This window comes from Melopsittacus undulatus, chromosome 1 (genome assembly GCF_012275295.1).
Source record: "Melopsittacus undulatus isolate bMelUnd1 chromosome 1, bMelUnd1.mat.Z, whole genome shotgun sequence".
Taxonomy (NCBI): domain Eukaryota; kingdom Metazoa; phylum Chordata; class Aves; order Psittaciformes; family Psittaculidae; genus Melopsittacus; species Melopsittacus undulatus.
The window spans coordinates 20,356,964-20,374,654 of NC_047527.1; the positions used below are offsets into that span (position 1 = coordinate 20,356,964).

The window sequence follows — 17,691 nt, forward strand, 5'->3', positions numbered from 1 at the left end:
GTTACTTAGCTTTCGCTATAAAACAACTGGCCATGCAGATCTGGTTGGATCCTTTGTTTTACAGATGTTGATTATAATTCTCAATTGTAATATACAGTGAGAAAACCACCAACAAGGAGGGGTTTGTGGGGAATATGAAGCTCAAGGGCAGCCTTGGCTGCAGTGACCGTGAAATGGTAGAATTTGAGATTCTTTAGAAGTGAGGAGGATAGACATCAAGCCTACCACTCTGGACTTCAGGAAAGCAGACTTCGGCCTCTTCAGGGATCTGAATGTGCACAGGTCCATGGGACCTGGTGACAAGTCCTGAGGCAACTGGTGGACAAAATGGCTAAGCCACCATCTATCATGTCTGAGAAGTTGTGGCAGTCTGGTGAAGTTCCCGTTGGCTGGAAAAGGGGAAACATAACCCCCATTTTTAAAAAGGGAAAATAGGAAAACCTGGGAAACTACAGGGTAGTCAGACTCACCTTTATGCCCTGCAAGATCATGGAACAGATCTTCCCAGAACCGATGCTAAGTCACATGGAAAATAAGGAGATGATCGGTGACAGTCAACATGGCTTCACTAAGAACAAATTGTGCCTGACAAATTTGGTGGCCTCCTATGACAGGGTTACAGCAATGGTGGGTAAGCAAAGAGAGACTGATGCCATCTACCTGAACTTGTACAAGGCACTTGACACTGTCTTGCACAACATCTTTGTCTTTGAACTGGAAAGTCATGGATTTTGGATTTAACAGATGGATCACTTGCTGGATTAGGAACTGGCTGGATGGTTGCACTCAGAGAGTTCCAGTCAATGGTCTGATATCCAGGAGGAGACCAATAACAAATGGTGCTCCTCAGGGGTTGCTACTGAAACCAGTGCTGTTTAACATCTTAGTGACATGGACAGTAAGACTGAGTGCACCCTCAGCAAGTCTGCTGATGACACCAAGCCATGTGGTGCAGCTGACACACTGGAGGGAAGGGATTCCATCCAGAGGGACCCTGACAGGCTCAAGAGGTGGGCCAATGCAAACTTCATAAAGTTTAACATGGTCAAACGCGAAGTCCTACAGCTGGGTCAGGGCAATTCCAAGCACAAATACAGGGTGGGGGAGAATGGACTGAGAGCAGCCCTGAGAAGGATTTGGGGGTGTTGGCTGATGAGAAGCCAAACATAACCTGGCAGTGTGCACTCACAGCTCAGAGAGCCAACCGTCTCCTGGGCTGCATCAAAAGAGGTGTGACCAGCAGGTTGATGAAGGTGATTCTGCCCCTCTACTCTGCTCTGTACTCAGTACTGTGTTCAGCTCTGGATATAGAAGAAGGTTAGTTCTGATGCAATATGAAAACAGCAGATCTCAAATGCAGAAGATGTTATCCTAATTACTTTCATTTACAAATGCACAACACCTGACAGTGTGATGTGAATCAGGAACAAAACTGCACACAGCCACTCAGGCTTTTCCAGGACTTCTGCAGAAGTCTGTTTCTGTTACTGATAAGACCACTGGTTTTCTAAGTGTGGTAAGAGGATGCACCTGCCAAAAACCTCATATGATTGCTGTAAAACTGAACACAGCGATATGACAATGAAGAATCACGTGGCTTTGCAGCCCACAGCTCTATGTCCCAGGTACCAAGTGACCTGATTGAACAGTTTTTTAGGAACCCTTATTTAGAGCAGTTATGATCTCCAGACAGGTATGTGTTCTAATCATCCAAACATAATAGGTCTGGTTTTGTGCATATTTTGGGAATGTGTCAGAACAGAATGGTAGCACTTCATATCCACTTTGCACATCCTGTACAACAATCTACATGACTACAAAAAATGCAAAGCAGTGGGAAATCAGTCCCATCCTCAAGCTATTGAAAATCTGAAAAATAGATTAAGTAGTTCTGTGGCATTACATGCTAATTTTATATACCATATACATAAGAAATTACTAAATAGGTGCACATCTTCACCACAAGAAATCTTTAAATCTAGTCTTTGATTTTGTCAATGACAAAAGATCAGTATCTTAAGTAAAAATAAACCATCAGCTTTTGAATGATAATATCTTTATAAATAATAGTTTTCTGGATATATAGCACTCTCATGCACTTATTAATAACAAGTATTCCATGAAGTACCAAGAGTAGATTAAAACTTCTTAAACACTGGAAAGTTCCTCTATTGAAGAGCTTAGAATTGGGGGAGGGGATTGTTATTTGTTTTTGTATTATATGAATGGAGAGGTACCTTCTAAATACATAATAATGACAGTAACACTACTCTTTAACCTGACCTTGATTACTTTTTGCATAATTAGGGTCATTACATACACTATCAGACAGATCTGTGCAGCATTTTTGAATGATATAGCAAGTGTGTTGAGACAATTCAACACCCTCTACTAGGACTTAATGAGATAGATGGTGCCAAGAAGCTGGATAGGTAATGAGATTACACAAATTAGAAACAGTTCTTCCTCCTGGCTTTTGTCTAAGATGAGTAATGATACTGTGCAAATATCAATATTTAAATAACCACAGTTCCAAAACCCTAAGCAAATTTCACACTGTAATGACCCACTTTCAAACTACTGCTATTAAACATTTACCTCTCCAGTTGACACAATGGCCAAATGGCATGCTGCTGCTCTGACTACTACTGATGACCTTGCCACTGAAAAATGACAATTACAGCATGTAGATATAAGCAAGGCTGCTTTTTTTAAGGTTTATGTAGGTAACATCAGAGATGAAACCTGTCATATAGTGTAGCTTCACTGCTGCTGTTATACACATACCTGAGCTCTCCATTAGGTATTCAGGTACATGCTGCAGTGTAACTAGCAGCTCAGATAAATACAACAAATATAAGAGAAAGACAGCTTTACAATTCTGTTGGGCATTTCTATCATATAATCAGGTTGATGTATTACTTTGAATGTAAATCCTTCTGCAGTCTCTTCTACTTTTCTGTTGATTTTCCAGATGTTTCCCAGAATATGTTTTGTTTATCATACTCTATTTCACCAGCAACAGTATAGTTTCTTCTATGCTTCTTTTTTAAACTATCTTATACATCTTGGCATCTACTTCATCACTATAGTACCTAAATGTAATTCGTAAAGACACATGGGACAAGAAGGAGAGATGCAAATTGGTGGAAATACTGCCTCCACCCTGGAGTCAGCTCAAGGAGCTGCAGAGATGAGAGAGACCCAGCCCCACCACACGGCTGGAAAGCCTGGCTCATCCCCCAGGCAGTGCCCTAGCCACAAACAAAATACAGGCCATAAACTTAAATGTTGTATAGATTCTGTACTGAATCATTATTATTCCATATTCAGAGTGATTTTTATCCTCTGCAATGAGACATCCCACTGTTGCAGGACATATGCAACAATCTCTGGCATGTTAGCATTAATCAAACAGGTCTTTAAAGCTTCATCTTTTACAGCAGTTACCCTGCCACAGGGCGGTATACCCTTCTTTCACATTCCATCTTGGCTCTGCCTATGAATATCCCATGTAAACAAGGTCATCTTTACCACAAGGCCAAAAAGTAGGGCAATTCCCACAAGAAGATGTAGTTATTCTCATTTTCTTGACTGCCTGATACTTTTATTATTACTTTATTCTTTTTAAGAGGATAATTTTAAAGTGCAACTACTTCATGTGCAGGATTCTCTTCACTTTAATAATTACCGTGTTAATGAATTTATTGTTACTACTTCCCCCATTTTCTATTTCTGGTTAAATTGTTGTCTGCTTGTTATTGTCTACTGGGACCTCCAGAGGGACAATGTGATCTGGCAGCCTAACCACAGGAACAGAATTCAGGAACTGCAGAGCTATATTCCAGTTCTACCAATGAGCAATGATTAATTGGTAAGAAATGCCACTCAGTGGCAATAACAGCCAACAACAGTGCTCAACTGCACAGTTCAGCACACATTTAAATAAAAGTCCTGATCCTTCACTCACTAGCATCAATGGCAACACTCCTGGTGATCTATCTATGTGGGATCAAATGACCCCTTGAGCAAGTTGCCCACATAGTCATTAGCCAAGTGATAGGAGTGTATAGTGTGTTTCTATTCTTGCTGAACTCCTGCAGCAACACTCGCATTTCTTTCAGTACACATCAATATGCAAAACTGAAGATACATTAGCTAACACAACAAATTCTCGCTATTTTGGCATGATTGTCTTGGACTGAAGAACATTCTGTGGCTTTTTTTTTTCTATTGCCTTTTGTTTTTCTAACATACTGGGAGACCAAAATGCTTTCAGTTTGTTCTGAATTAACTTATGCCTTAAATTATCATAAAATATCTCTTGAATTGTCCTCAGCACCTGCAAAGCATTTGGCTTTCCCCCTGTATCTCATAGCTTCACTACCACCCAAAAACTCTGGCAAAAGACAACATTAAATTGAAATATACTCCCTTTTGGGGGGCACAGCTCTGCATGCGGATCTTGCCATGACTTGCAGTTCCATAGCTGCACTCCTGGCAACCTGTTTAAAAGTTTAAGTCAACACCTCAGTAAATGCAAGCAGAGTGTGAATGCAAATGTAAGCAGAGTGTAAAGGAAACTGTAAGGCAAATTTATTACAGCAAACAATACACCCGGTACAAGATGAGGAAGCACCAAGTTAACAGTCCCACTCATAAAAACAGATGTAGACTTTCTAGTGACCACACGCGGTCTGAGCCTCTCGTTTCCTCAGTACATGTAGTTCTTTCCCAGTAACCTTCTTGTACGTAAGGATTCATTTGCTCTACCACATTTTCCAGTTGTCCACAAGAAAGTTTAGTAAACACATATCTATTACTTTTAAATGTATTATGTGCATGAAATTTTGCACTATGACTACACAGACATCTAAAAGGATGTCACACACATTTACATTGGAAATTCCCTGGTCTTTTGAATTTAATTGCATAATTTCCTTTAATTTCTACAAAGACAGGATTTCAGACAAAATGTGAGGCTTGGGATGCTTCCAGAGCATTCAGATAGGTACTGATCCCCACATCTCTGCAATAATTTCTACATAATTTTAATCTGTTCCAAGCATTATTTGATGCCAATTCTCACTTTACTATGCAGACTGTACAACATCAATGCATCTAACAAAATACGCAAAAGACATGCTTAAATAACCTGAATACTTTGATAACACATGTAACTTACTCTGGTACCATATGACATATTAGTTATGCATGTGCACACATGCCAGAAATAAGTTGATAAGGAAAAACCCTCTTTTTCAATATGTTTTACTAGACACAGCTAAGAATAATAAAGTCCTTTAGAAATAACAAATATGAATAAACTTGATAGACTCATCTAATTGATCTACAAGTAGGACATGTTAGAGAGAATAGCAGTTTTCTATTCTGCAAACCTGGCCAAGAATGGCAAGTTCATGAGTACCCAGGGCAAGTTCTACCAACTGGAAAACTGCAGACATTCTACACACCTGCTTTTTCAGTACCTTATAGCTTGGGTACCAGACCTTAAGAAGTCTCCTTCTTTAATCAACTGACACAAATGGATCTTCTCACTCATGGTGTTCAAAAATCACTTCTAAAATTAATAGATTTTATTGATTTACTTACAATTCAGTTACTTCTGAACTTGACAGTATTCATTCCTTCATACTCAAAGGTGTGCCCATGGACCAGTGTATTCACTCCAGTAGTTAATGAGCAAAGGTGTTCAAGTGAATATCACAAATAAATGCCCCAAAAGGTCAGATTTTCTATTTGTATTAATAATGTTATTGAGGGGGAAATGTAATGTATGTAAAATGTAAAACCAGCCCTGTATCAGGCTATTTTATTCTTTTTTTTAAACATATCCATTATACGCAGAAATAACTACATCTTGAGGATGAAGATCTTACGAAGTGGGTTTAACATCTTTCTCAGGTTAACCTGAAAAAGAGCCTTAAACACCTTAACATGTGAGTGCATGTACCACACACCCACTTGAGGACACTGGTGGTACATACATATAATCATACAGAAGCACGCAGAAGACAACTAATTCCAATTAAGTACAGAGGTGACTTACCATCGCATTTTTTTTCTCCCTAACCTCAGGGACAGCACTTGAGAATCACAGTTCAGCTGTCATGCCTGTCACTCCCTCTGTAACCTGGTATGTCTGAATTTCAGGTAGCAGAAACTCAGCTCTGTAAAAATTACGTAGCAATTTTCCCCATATATTTTCATTTAAATCACATGAAATGCATTTTCAAGTGTAGCCTAAGTTTAAATAGGATCAGATAACATAAATCGGTACAACATATGAAAAAATAAGTATACATTCTCTTAGCACCTCTGTTTGAATAACTTGCCGACAAACTAAATAAATAATTACAATTTCCCTTAAATTTACAGCTATTCCTCTACTGACTTCCATATGTATCATACTTCCTAACACACACAGATTCAACTGGGGAATAAGTTGTTTGCTAGAGAAGTAAAGAACACAGACCAGAACAGAAAAGATCAATACTCCAATTTCACACAGGATTAATGGAAGTACTGTAACTAATAATCAGGACTAAAAAGACAACTACTCTGGAATGACAGAGAAAAAAAAATCTTTAAAGAATACCTAAGCATGTTTAGCATAATCTATTATATTTTCAGTGTTTTAAAGATGTGTGTTTTCATCTATAGTGTTTATTAGCACGTGAAAAGATTAAGAATGCCCTCTGAAGCCTACCCTGCAGTCTACTGGCAATATTTTGCAGTTCACTTCATTGTTCAAAGCAGGGCGCAGATGACAGTACTGAAGGACAGCACACTGTGCTCCAGGGAGCTGCTCCCTCTTTTCTGTAGAAAGGGGCAACCTGGCCAGCCCAGACGAGGGTTCCAGAAGAATGGCAGGGACCACACGTTGGCTTTTGCAGCAGAAAAGGTTCGAGACTCCAGGGAGTGTTGCCCATGAAAAGACAAATCAAGATGTGTTAAAGACTGGAGACAAACATTTGCTGTGGAGCTCTCGGCTTGAGGCTTAGAAAGTGATATATAGAATATGCAGATGTTTTAAATACAGATTATGGGTCATGCACGTACACAGCTGATACATGTTTATCTAGCGCATTGGCCAAATATAAGTATTATAGCTTATGATATATTGATATTGTTCAAATCTATTGAAGGTGCAGTATGCCTCCTTAATCTTGATGAAATTACAAATCCTGAATTAGTTCCAATAAACACTAGGAAGTCTGTCAGTTCATTCTACATGTAAACATATTTAAACACACTATACTATTTTCTTATGAAATCAATGTTTTCAAAACAAATTCATGAGATACAAGTTCTGTCTGAGGCAGGGTTTGGTGCTATGCTTCACTGTACATGTACATTTGTTACACGCGTTCCAAAAAGTAACTGGGACTTTTTCAGAGTTGGACTTACTTCTAGGAGTGGACATTAACTGTGAGTGAGACCTGCAAGTTCTGCTTTACACATAGCCTACACTGCTGTTCCTAAGGAAAACTGAAGTGGGGCTTATATATATGAATACATATATATAGTGAAATAATATTTCATTATACAAACCTAGTGATCTCTGTAAATTTTGTCCCAGTAACGGACTGGGGATACTTGCGCAAGCCCCTGAAACATCAGAAAACCACCCCTGAGGAAATGCGTTTATCCTTATGAATGAGCAAAAAATGGAGGGACCCTCCACTCCACTTTTCTTCAACATAGCTAAAGTTCAGCAATTAACTTCAATTATAATGTGACGATGAAAATCACCTTTCAACCACACCGCGTTCTCCGGTTACAAGCACCGTATCACCAACCCCTCTCCTGACACGAGTAACTCTCTGGGGGTCGCGTTCCCGCACCCAGCTCCGCGCTCAGCACCGCTGCCCACCCGCCAGGATTGGGACAGGCACCCTACGCCGGACGTCTCGGAGGGGGCTGCAGCCCCGGGAGCGGGCGGGACTCTGCCTCGCCCACCCGCCTCCCTCCCCCCGGCCCCGGCCGAGGCCCCGGTCCCTCACCTCCGTCCTCCTCCAGGGAGTTCATGCAGGGGAAGTAGACCGCCAGCGCCTCGAAGGAGGCGGACAGGCTGCTCCGGCTCTGCGACCGCTGCATGGTGCGCCCGCCGGCCGCCGTCTGCCGGCCCATCTTGGCCGAGCGGCACCCGCCTTTGGCGCGGTACAAGAAGCGCGGCGTCTTGGCGGCGGGCGGCGCTGAGCGGAGCGGTGCGGAGCGGAGCTGGGGCAGCGGCGGAGCGGCGCGGACGGCAGCGAGGCCCTCCGCGGGGGCGCCGTGCCGCTAAGGCTGAGGGTGGCGGGGAGCGCTGGAAGGGTTGCGTGCCGTGGAGCTCCGCTCTGCGCGGGTCTGCCCCGCTGCTGCCGCCGCTGCTCACGGCGGGTCGAGCCACCGCAGCCAGTACGGGGCCGCCTATCAGCCGGCGGCGTAAGTCACCGGGGCGGGCGGGTGCAGTGGACGGTGCCCGTCGAGCGAGCTTCGCCGGCAAGGCCGGCTGTAAATACCGACCGCGGCGGAGGGAGGACCGGGAAGAGGCGCGGGCCGGTGGCGGCGGCCGTCCCGCAGGCACCGCCCGCAAACTTTGTTCCTCCCCTCTCGGTGCCCGCTGGGCCGACGGTTGTCCCCAGCGCGGCTGGAGGCGGGAGGGGAGAAGGGGCGGTCCCGGTGCCTCACTAAAGCGTGGAGAGCGCCTCAGTGGCACCATGGGCAAACCCGCCTGGTGACCGCTGGCGCTGCTCCTTGCCGGCACGGCTCACCTGGATCCAACGGCCTGCTCTCTGGCGGTACTCGTAGGGAATTATCACTGAACCACAGAAGGGTTGAAGTTGGAAGGGACTTTTGGAGGTTAGCTGGTCCAACGGCCCTGCGCAAGCAGGGTCACCTATAGCCCAGGACCATGTCCAGTCAGCTCGGACTGTCTCCAAGGACGGGGCCTCCACAGCCTCTCTGGGCAGCCTGTGCCAATGCTCAACCACCCTCACAGTGAAAAAGTATTTCCTGTTGTTCAGATGGGTCTCGTGTGTTTCAGTCTGAGACCACTGCTGCTTCTGTCCATGGTCCGGCATCTGGTGATCAATCAGCCCTGCAAGTAACAGGCAAATCCTAATCTTAAACCATGCTGTTTTTCTCTAAAGCACACCTGCCTCCTTTAGCAAACATGGGTTATCTTTTCTGTATTCACAGGATAATAGAATGATAGGACAAGGGGGAATGGCTTTAAGCTGAAAGAGGGTAGATTTAGATTAGCTCTTAAGAAGAAAATCTTCACTGTGAGGGTGGTGAGATGCTGGAACAAGTTTCCCAGAGAAGTTGTGGATGCCCCATCCCTGTCAGTGTTCAAGGCCAGGTTGTACAAGGCTTTCAGCAACCTGATCTAGTGGAAGGTGTCCTTGCCCATGGCGAGGGTGTTGGAACTAGATGATCTTTAAGGTCCCTTACAACCCAAACAATTCTATGGTTCTATGACTATGATTCTGTGATTTGTGCATAGCTGACACATAATTTTTGATTCAATTTTACTTCCATATTTTCCTCACCACTATTTAACATTATCTTTCTTTTCTGTTTATCCAGTACATTATATTACTCAAGTCTATAGTATCTGGCAACGTTCCCCGCAAAATAAAAAACTGCAGCACTGGACATTATTAAAAAGAGGTACTAGCTACTGCAAGTCTTTTTGTTCTATAGTTCATGACAGTGCAAAAGTGGTATCAAGCCTTGCACGTGGCTGTTCACTTCTGGCCCTTTAGGCAGTAATGATAGTAAATGTATTTCTTTTAGCTTGCTTTCAGAAGTCCTTAAATCCCCTGAAATAATGGTAAACTATACTTAGGATTTGTTCTTACAGACTTTGCAGACAGAATGGCAGCTTGAAGCCAACTGAAAGGCTTCATAAAGAACGTGTATAGAATCACACTCCAGAGTATATTTCATTGAGTTGGTATTTGGAAAGAAATATTTGTTCCTGGATAATAACAAGAGATTGTAAACAGCCAACACTATTACTCTCATGCTTTGCTAAGGGATGAAAACTAATCAGAACTTCAGCACTTGGGGATGGAACCCATCATTACTTGATCTACAGGGAAACAGTGAGTTTTGACAGCTATTTGTAGAGTATGCACAATTTTTCATTACTAGATACCTATAATCTATTACTCCTAATAACACACGTTTCATGTGACAGCATAGGCACTTATTTTAGAACAACATAAATTCTCTTTTCCTCAGCACTGGCCATAAATGATGTCCATGACAACTTGTATAGGCTTTAACATCTTTTAGATGTCTTATTCAGGTCAAACTCCAAAATGTGTATTTAGGTGGTCATTCTACATAACCTCACCTTTCTTTGGTTGTCACCTTCCAACATATCTGTGACTCTTTGCTGGTTATGAAGGGGGTGAGGTGCCACAGCAGACATGTTCCTCATATGCCACAGGCAGGCCCATGAGCAGGCAGTGATCACAGAGACCAGCTGGGCCACTCCAGCTTGAAGTGGATGCCTTGTTAGCCTGCAATGCCTCAAGCATTTCCTCTAAAATTACCCTTTGCGTTTGTACTAGCACTACACCACATTACAGCATATTCCAGTTGCAGACTGAACTACTTTTGTTTACAGTTTAACTCTGAAAAGGCTATAAAGCAAACAGCTCTAAAATAAATTATAATGATAGTAATAATAATAAAACTAGTATAAAATTATCATGTAATTGGCAAACCCCAATAAAACATGCTGAAGCAATTGCTAAATACATCTTTAAAAGACTTGGTGACTGTAGAATTTTCTATCTATAAAGACAAAAGCAGACAAAATAACTTCCTTCAGCATTTTTATCAGTGTAAGATATGGCAGAAAAGTAAATGTCTGTGTCTTGATTAAGTAATAATTCATGACTGCTTTTGAGAAGTTGGATGCAAAAAAAAAGTTAATGTTCATTATATTTCAGCTAAGCTACTGCTGACTTACATAAAAACAGCTGAACAAAAAAGGTGTTGAGGATGCAAAGAAAGGCAAAACAACATTTGGTCGACTTGGAGATATTTACAAAAATACAGGCAAACCGCAGGATACATACATATTCAAAGAAGTGCAACTGATTTGCAACATCTGTTTAATCTATTTTCACTCCCATTTATGAAACATGCCTTTTGTAAGTACTCCCTTAAGAAGTACCCTTTGTAGAAGAAAGAACACCTGCCTAGGAGCCAGCAAGCTTTCAAGCAGTCTGTTCTTTTTTCTCCCCAAACAGGAGGGTATGCACCTCCGCCACTTTCCTCTAAGCTCCAACTTCGACAGAAACTGGGAATCCCCCTCTGACACAGAGGCCTGAGGTCCCATTGTAACATGGCCATTGCAGGGGTGGTTGACACACTGCACCAAAAAATATGCTAATGGAGCATTTTGCTGGTGATGTGTGGCCTGATGGGAATTTGGCTGTGCCCTGGAGGCTGTGCCACAATGCTAGGGCCCCACATTGCTCAGCCCCACAGCACTGAGCAAGACCTAGCAGCCACAGTGGTTATAATCAGTTGAAGTATTTTAAAAAACCTGTTACTGTCATGTCATTGATGGCAGGGGGGTTGGAACTAGATGATCTTAAGGTCCTTTCCAACCCTAACTATTCTATGATTCTATGATTCTATGAAAATCACTTCAAATATTCCCCAATCCATAGCTGATTTTGAATTACTCCAAATAGAGGTTGCAATACAAGACACCTATTCAGCAGATCTGTGGCAATGAACTGGATCACAATCCCATCCAAGGTCCCTCAATATTCTCTCTGTTTTTTTTTTTTTCTTTAAAGGTTTAAAAGAAAGAATGAAAACAGAGACAACTGAGATAAGAAAGCCATAAATTGTCAGGATTCTGGGATCTGGGGAGGCTGTCCTCAAACAGTTGCTAATGGTTGCATTAAACAAATACTCTAATTGCTAGCAAGCTGGACACATGCCTTAACCGCAGAAAACAAGTTTACTACCCTGAGTTTTTAACTTTTAATTGCTACTAATTGATTTGTGTTACCAGTTGCAAATGAATCAAATTGTTGTTAAAGGAACTGCATCTGCATCTCAATGCGCAGTATCAAGATTCCCAGGTATCACATTGCTTTAACACTTTCTGATAGCTTGCTGAAAGAACGGTACAATGTAAGAATCCAGGTCAAACAGAACAAGGTCAAACATCTGCTATAAATGTATGTACTGTCCTGAGGCAAGTCTATTTGTAGAGTTGGATATATTATAAAATATTTTGGTGGCTTATCTACCAAGCTAGAAAACCAAATGCTTACTATTAAGCAATTACTGAAAAATGTCATGCAACATGAATTTGTGACACTAGATCTTCAGTGCCAACCTGCTCTAAATACAGCCAGCCAATAGTGGGATTCTGAATTTAATAAACACATCTTTTCATTTGAGAATGGCACTGATATAATGACCATTCCTGTATTGCTTCTATGTCCAGCAATCAGATATAAGTTTTCTAAATCCTGGGGTTGGGGTTTTTTTTAATCAATAAATTTTGGATTTTCTGAGCATTCCCTACTAAGCAGTCTTAGAGAATGTAGCTACACTTTTCCATCTGCTTATACGGTAACAGTAAATTCTCTTAATTCTCTTGCCGTTCTCTTAATTCTTTTGGCATATTCTACTGTAAGGTCAACTCCATCCCAAATATCAAACTAGGTAACACAGTACAGATTCCTACCAGAATAGCTCTGCTGACCGACAGCTGTTCCAGGATAATTCCCTAGTTGTTAGTGCAAGAGCAGTTGTATCAGCAAAACAGGATTCTCCTAGAACTGCTTGTTTTGCATGCCCACATTAGGACTTATTTGCTGGTACCCAGTTACAATATTCCTACACTGGAAAACTGCTCCCATTGCCTTAACAGTCCGTGCCCACAGAACTCTACTTTTAAGTAATTTAGCCCTGTGGGGATGATTTCAAAGTCTTGCACATTTTCAGAGGATACAAATTTGAAGAGATGAAGGAAATTGCTTTCATTATGTCTCTTCCAAAACCACAGATTTCAGTTTCTGAAAACGAAATTGGGAATTTAAACATAAATCATGTTTTAAAATGTAGAAATGGAAAAGTAGTAGGATTTTTCTTCCTGGAAATACAGGATGCTTTCACATCTATGGAGATACAGGTTTAGTTTCTTGAACAACATAGTAATATTTCTCGTCCTGCAGTTGACATTGGCTTCTGTAATGAACATGAAGGCAATCTGTATCTCTTGGTTTAATGCTAACACTAGTCATATATGAAAGGGGTCTTTTCTTATTTAAATATATTTAACTTTCTCCTCCAAAGTTTATGATAAACCACAAAATCAAAATAAAGTAATAATTTTCCTAAATAACAAAGGGAGCTTTTAATGGGTTAGCATGCAGCAATGCAGTAGCTAGCTCACAAGTAACTAAGAGGTCAGAATTGGAGCAGAAAAACTTTACACAGCTGAGTATTTCTATTTTGATGAAAATAATTTCACACCTTCATGATCACAAGGTAATCTGCAAACCACAAGGTGTCACAGAGCTTAGCAAAACATATTACTTCATAATGCTTCATCAGGGTGAGAAGCAAAGAGCACAGGAATAAAATGTACATGCTCTTCTAAGGAAAAAGTGTTTTAGAGAAAGAAACTCACAGGAAACATATCAAGCTGTAAAAAAAAAAACACAACAAAAACCAACAAACAAAAAAAAACCACAACAAAAAAACCCCACCAACCTAAAAAAAAAACCCAAAACAACAGCCCAAACCAAGTGTTATTTGTTTTGGGTTTTTTTGGGGGTGTGCATGGATTAAATGCATACATGGAGGCTATCTTCTCTCTCTACTTAGATCCCAATCTGCTGTTTTGTCTCTGAGAGTAACTTTCTTTATAATTCATCAGACCCAGAGCTTAGAAGCAAGCTGCAGTTATTCATGTATACTCTAAAATCAGCTGCCTGTGTACTTCACTGAAGGTTTTCAAAACATCTTAGATGAGGACAGTGTAATTAGTTTCTGAAACTGTAACTTCATGAAACACGATCTGTTTCCCTCTATAATTGGGTCTTTTGCATAGAAGGGACAAAACCAGCACAGAACTATTGGCAATGGAGTAGCCTGTGGCACACGCTGTACTGCACAACGAATGCAGCCAGTCAATGCACCTGTGTTGATGCAGCAGTTTGCCAGTGTTACTTAAGAAGATACACTGTGGAAAAGCACACAATGATCTTTATGCTTGAATTTTTCCAGGAAAAAAAAAAAGCCCCTACTGAGATGAACACTGCAAACAGCATGTGAAAATGTAAAATGAAAACGATGAAAAGTGAGGTCTGTACCTGTCATGCACTGTTCACTGCACTCAAAGACTGCAGTGTCTAGAGAGCACACAGTTTGCTGAGGACATCACTGCTACTATGCAGGTCTGGTTCGATTTGTTTGCCATATAGGAGTATTACATTATCATCAAGTGGTGAAAGCTTTGGTGAGTCCAAATGTCAGCACTGTAAAGAGACATTTGTCTTGCAAGTCTGTAATGTAATTTTGATATAACCTGCAGAAGGTTAATGTATAGTAAGTGGGGATGATTTTGCAAAGTTTTGTACCCATTATCTGTTTTTCTTGAGACCACAGACTGTATTTACTGGAAACAGTCCTATGCATTATTTCACTGCAGAACAAGAGGTTTTCTGAGGCTCCTTCTGCTGTGCAAAGCCCTGCAGAGACTTGCTGTACCTATTTTGTAAATCATGCTCTTTCATATTGCCTGCACTGTGTACTCCACAGGTAACCAGCTCCACTGGTCAGCCACCCTAACTTCCACTTACATCCTTACGGTTAGTGCTATGTGGTAGCTGGGAATCTCTAAAGTCTGAAAGTGCCAAAACACCAACTGAAGCCTCAACATCTTAATAAGGACAAAAAAATTTCACGTATTACAGGGCCAAATATATGTGGTGTGAATACTTAAAGTCTTAATGCAGATTTTACAAGGGGACCATGTTTAAAGAACTTAGTTCATTAATGAAACACCTTAATTTTAATGGTAAACTCTAAACTCATTGATGAGAAACGGAGTCAGTTGATGGGCACTGGGATCCATCCAGAAATAACAATAAAACAATACTGGCCAAGAAAAGTCTAAGTGATCAAGAGGAAAAACACATATTTTTAGCTACCTTGTTAGCTGTCTTGTTTAACTGACAAAATCACAAATTTTAGTTTCATTTTGTAAGTTTTCACACTGTTTGTATTTCTGGCAGAGTAATGTGTGCTGTTGTCATTACACTGCTCTCATTTCCATGGTGTTTGAGTCACAGCAGTGTCTCTTCAGCCATGATAACGCAATCAGTGAATCCCAAAATACCACTGCTGCTGAAAAGCAATTTTATTTTTCCTCTTTTGTTTGTTTTTATTCTGGTAATCCACAGCTATGTCTACATGAGTACATACAGTATCAAGTCACGTTCTGATGCGTGGGAACTAGATTATTTTACCGCTACATTTTTAGAAGAGTCTATAGCACAGTCTCAGCTTGAAAATCTAGAACACCTCCAATAAAGACGCGGTTCAGGAGTTAAAATGAGCCAGAAATCACTTCCAAAGGGCTGTTTTGGAGGGTGGCAGAGTATTACGGTATGGATGTGAGTAACTCTGTGCCAAATGGACTCGGTGCCAGAGAATAGCCCTTTGTGTTTTAATGCTGTGATACAGCGGAAACATTTCTCTCAGATATGACACAATTACATATTTAAAACTGCAAGGCAGAAACTGGATTGCAGGTGCAAAATACAAAGTTATTTTGCCAAACAACTGATCTGGCTTCAGAGTCACTATTTCATGTTACCTTTTGAAAGCCAGTAAAGTGCACTATTGCTATATTATTGAGTTCAAATGTGACTCAAAACACTGTATGTTAGGTTTTAATTGGTGTGTACAACCTGGAACTCTTAGAAACTTCTCATTCATATAGGATTGCATGCAAGGCCACACTGGACATCTTTTCATAATTTCATATTTAAGGACTGAGAATAACAGACAGAAAACACTAAAATTCCAGAGACTAGTATGCTATTACTACTATTACTCTTGTTATTAGAAGTAGTAGCACTAGCTAATACTGACTAAAAACCAGAGGTGCTGATGTATTTTGTCCCCAAGCATGGCCTTTGTTGAATTCTGAAAAATGCTGGACAACTTAGTTTCTTTGCCTATATTGGCATTTAAGAAATAAAATTTACTTCTCCAGCTAGTAAGGTGTCCCATCCGAGATGATATAAAAATATACTTTCCAAGGTTTCCTCATATATGTGGTTCAATATCTTTCAGGAATAATTTAGGCTGTCATCTGAAGTGTAAATGACGGAAAATAGAAGAGGTGAGGGAAAGATCATTGATGTCAACCTCAAGCCACTATTGTTCATCTGCAAAAGCACCCATAAGCATAGTCCATGAGTAATGTTCCTAATTTTGATCAATTTTCTGTGGATTATGCTATATTTGCTATTTATCTGCATGTCAAAATCAGGTAGCTAATTTGTGTTGCCACATTTAGTCAACTTTTGCATAATGCTAGAAGACCAAGAAGGCTTGGACATGAATATAGAAAAATACTTTTGAGTTTTTGCTCAAAACAACTTACAGTCTGAAGGGCACAGCAGATGAAAACCACAGCCTTCAGAATAGAAAGAAATAACACCAAATTTACACCATCACCAGAAAGCAGCAAAAATTTCCTGCTATCTGGATCATCTCCATCAGCATACAATATTTCAAATTATTAGCAAGTAACATCCCACTAATCTGTGCCTACCTATATATGATAAGAGATTGTATCAATTTCCATTTTGCTAGTGGCTTACTGAAGTGAGGGCTAAGATTTCCTCAGTGGAAGGGAAAGTGAAATGTGTGCCTTTATCTCCTTGTATTACCTATTTTAAATAAATCCCATCACTGCTATAATTTTAAGAAAAAGAGGTCCGTTTAACAGTACAGAAATCCAGTAATTGTATTCTTTTTCAAGGTTCATGGCAGTCCCCACTGCTAGTGATGACTCATGTAAGTGCAAAGGTGTTTCTACAGGCTAGAGAAGGAAACAGCCTCTAACTAAGAAGAAAGTGAAGATAAAAAGGAGTATCTGAACAATTCATGCTGTGTGACATAATGTGTTTACTTATGCAGCACAATGGAGCTCGTACTTCAGTCCCAGCCTGGGTATTGGAAACTACATCAGTGCTGGGTTTGGCTAGGCTACATAGCTTGGTGGAATATATCACTTGTTTGAAGTCAGCTAAGATAGTTGTGACCCTGCTATACTGCATGGCACTGGCATGCACCAAGATTCATCTCATTTCAATTCTGCGTATTTAAAGTAGGAGTCTTGTTTAAGCCAGCTGCCTAAACTCCCTCTTTAGTCAATAGACAAAAATTTGAAATAATCTAATTGCAGCAGACTGCAAAGCCAGAGTACCAACTATGGCAGATGAATGGATTTTTAGTCCTGCAGCAGTTAACAACCAATGTTAACTGAAAATAGAAAACCTATGGACTCAATTAGAAAATACATACAGCCACAAAAATAACAGAACCAAGCCTAGAAGCTGACATAATCCCAAATGACTGATACTGCTGGTGACTGTCAGCTATGTAAAAGAGGTT

The 17,691-nt window shown here is 40.7% G+C and overlaps 1 protein-coding gene across 22 annotated transcripts in view; it reads right to left on the minus strand.

The window, feature by feature from the left end:
- RIMS2 (regulating synaptic membrane exocytosis 2) overlaps positions 1-17,691 on the minus strand; it is a 443,898-nt gene that overhangs the window by 12,965 nt on the left and 413,242 nt on the right. Inside the window, exon 1 of one of the 22 annotated variants that reach the window (XM_005150913.3) lies at positions 8,028-8,569. The exons of the other annotated variants lie outside the window; for them this stretch is intronic. Coding sequence (XP_005150970.1) covers positions 8,028-8,154 — 127 coding nt within the window. The 5' untranslated portion in view covers positions 8,155-8,569. Of the gene's footprint in view, positions 1-8,027; positions 8,570-17,691 lie in introns of those variants that run through there. 22 annotated transcript variants of the gene reach the window in all.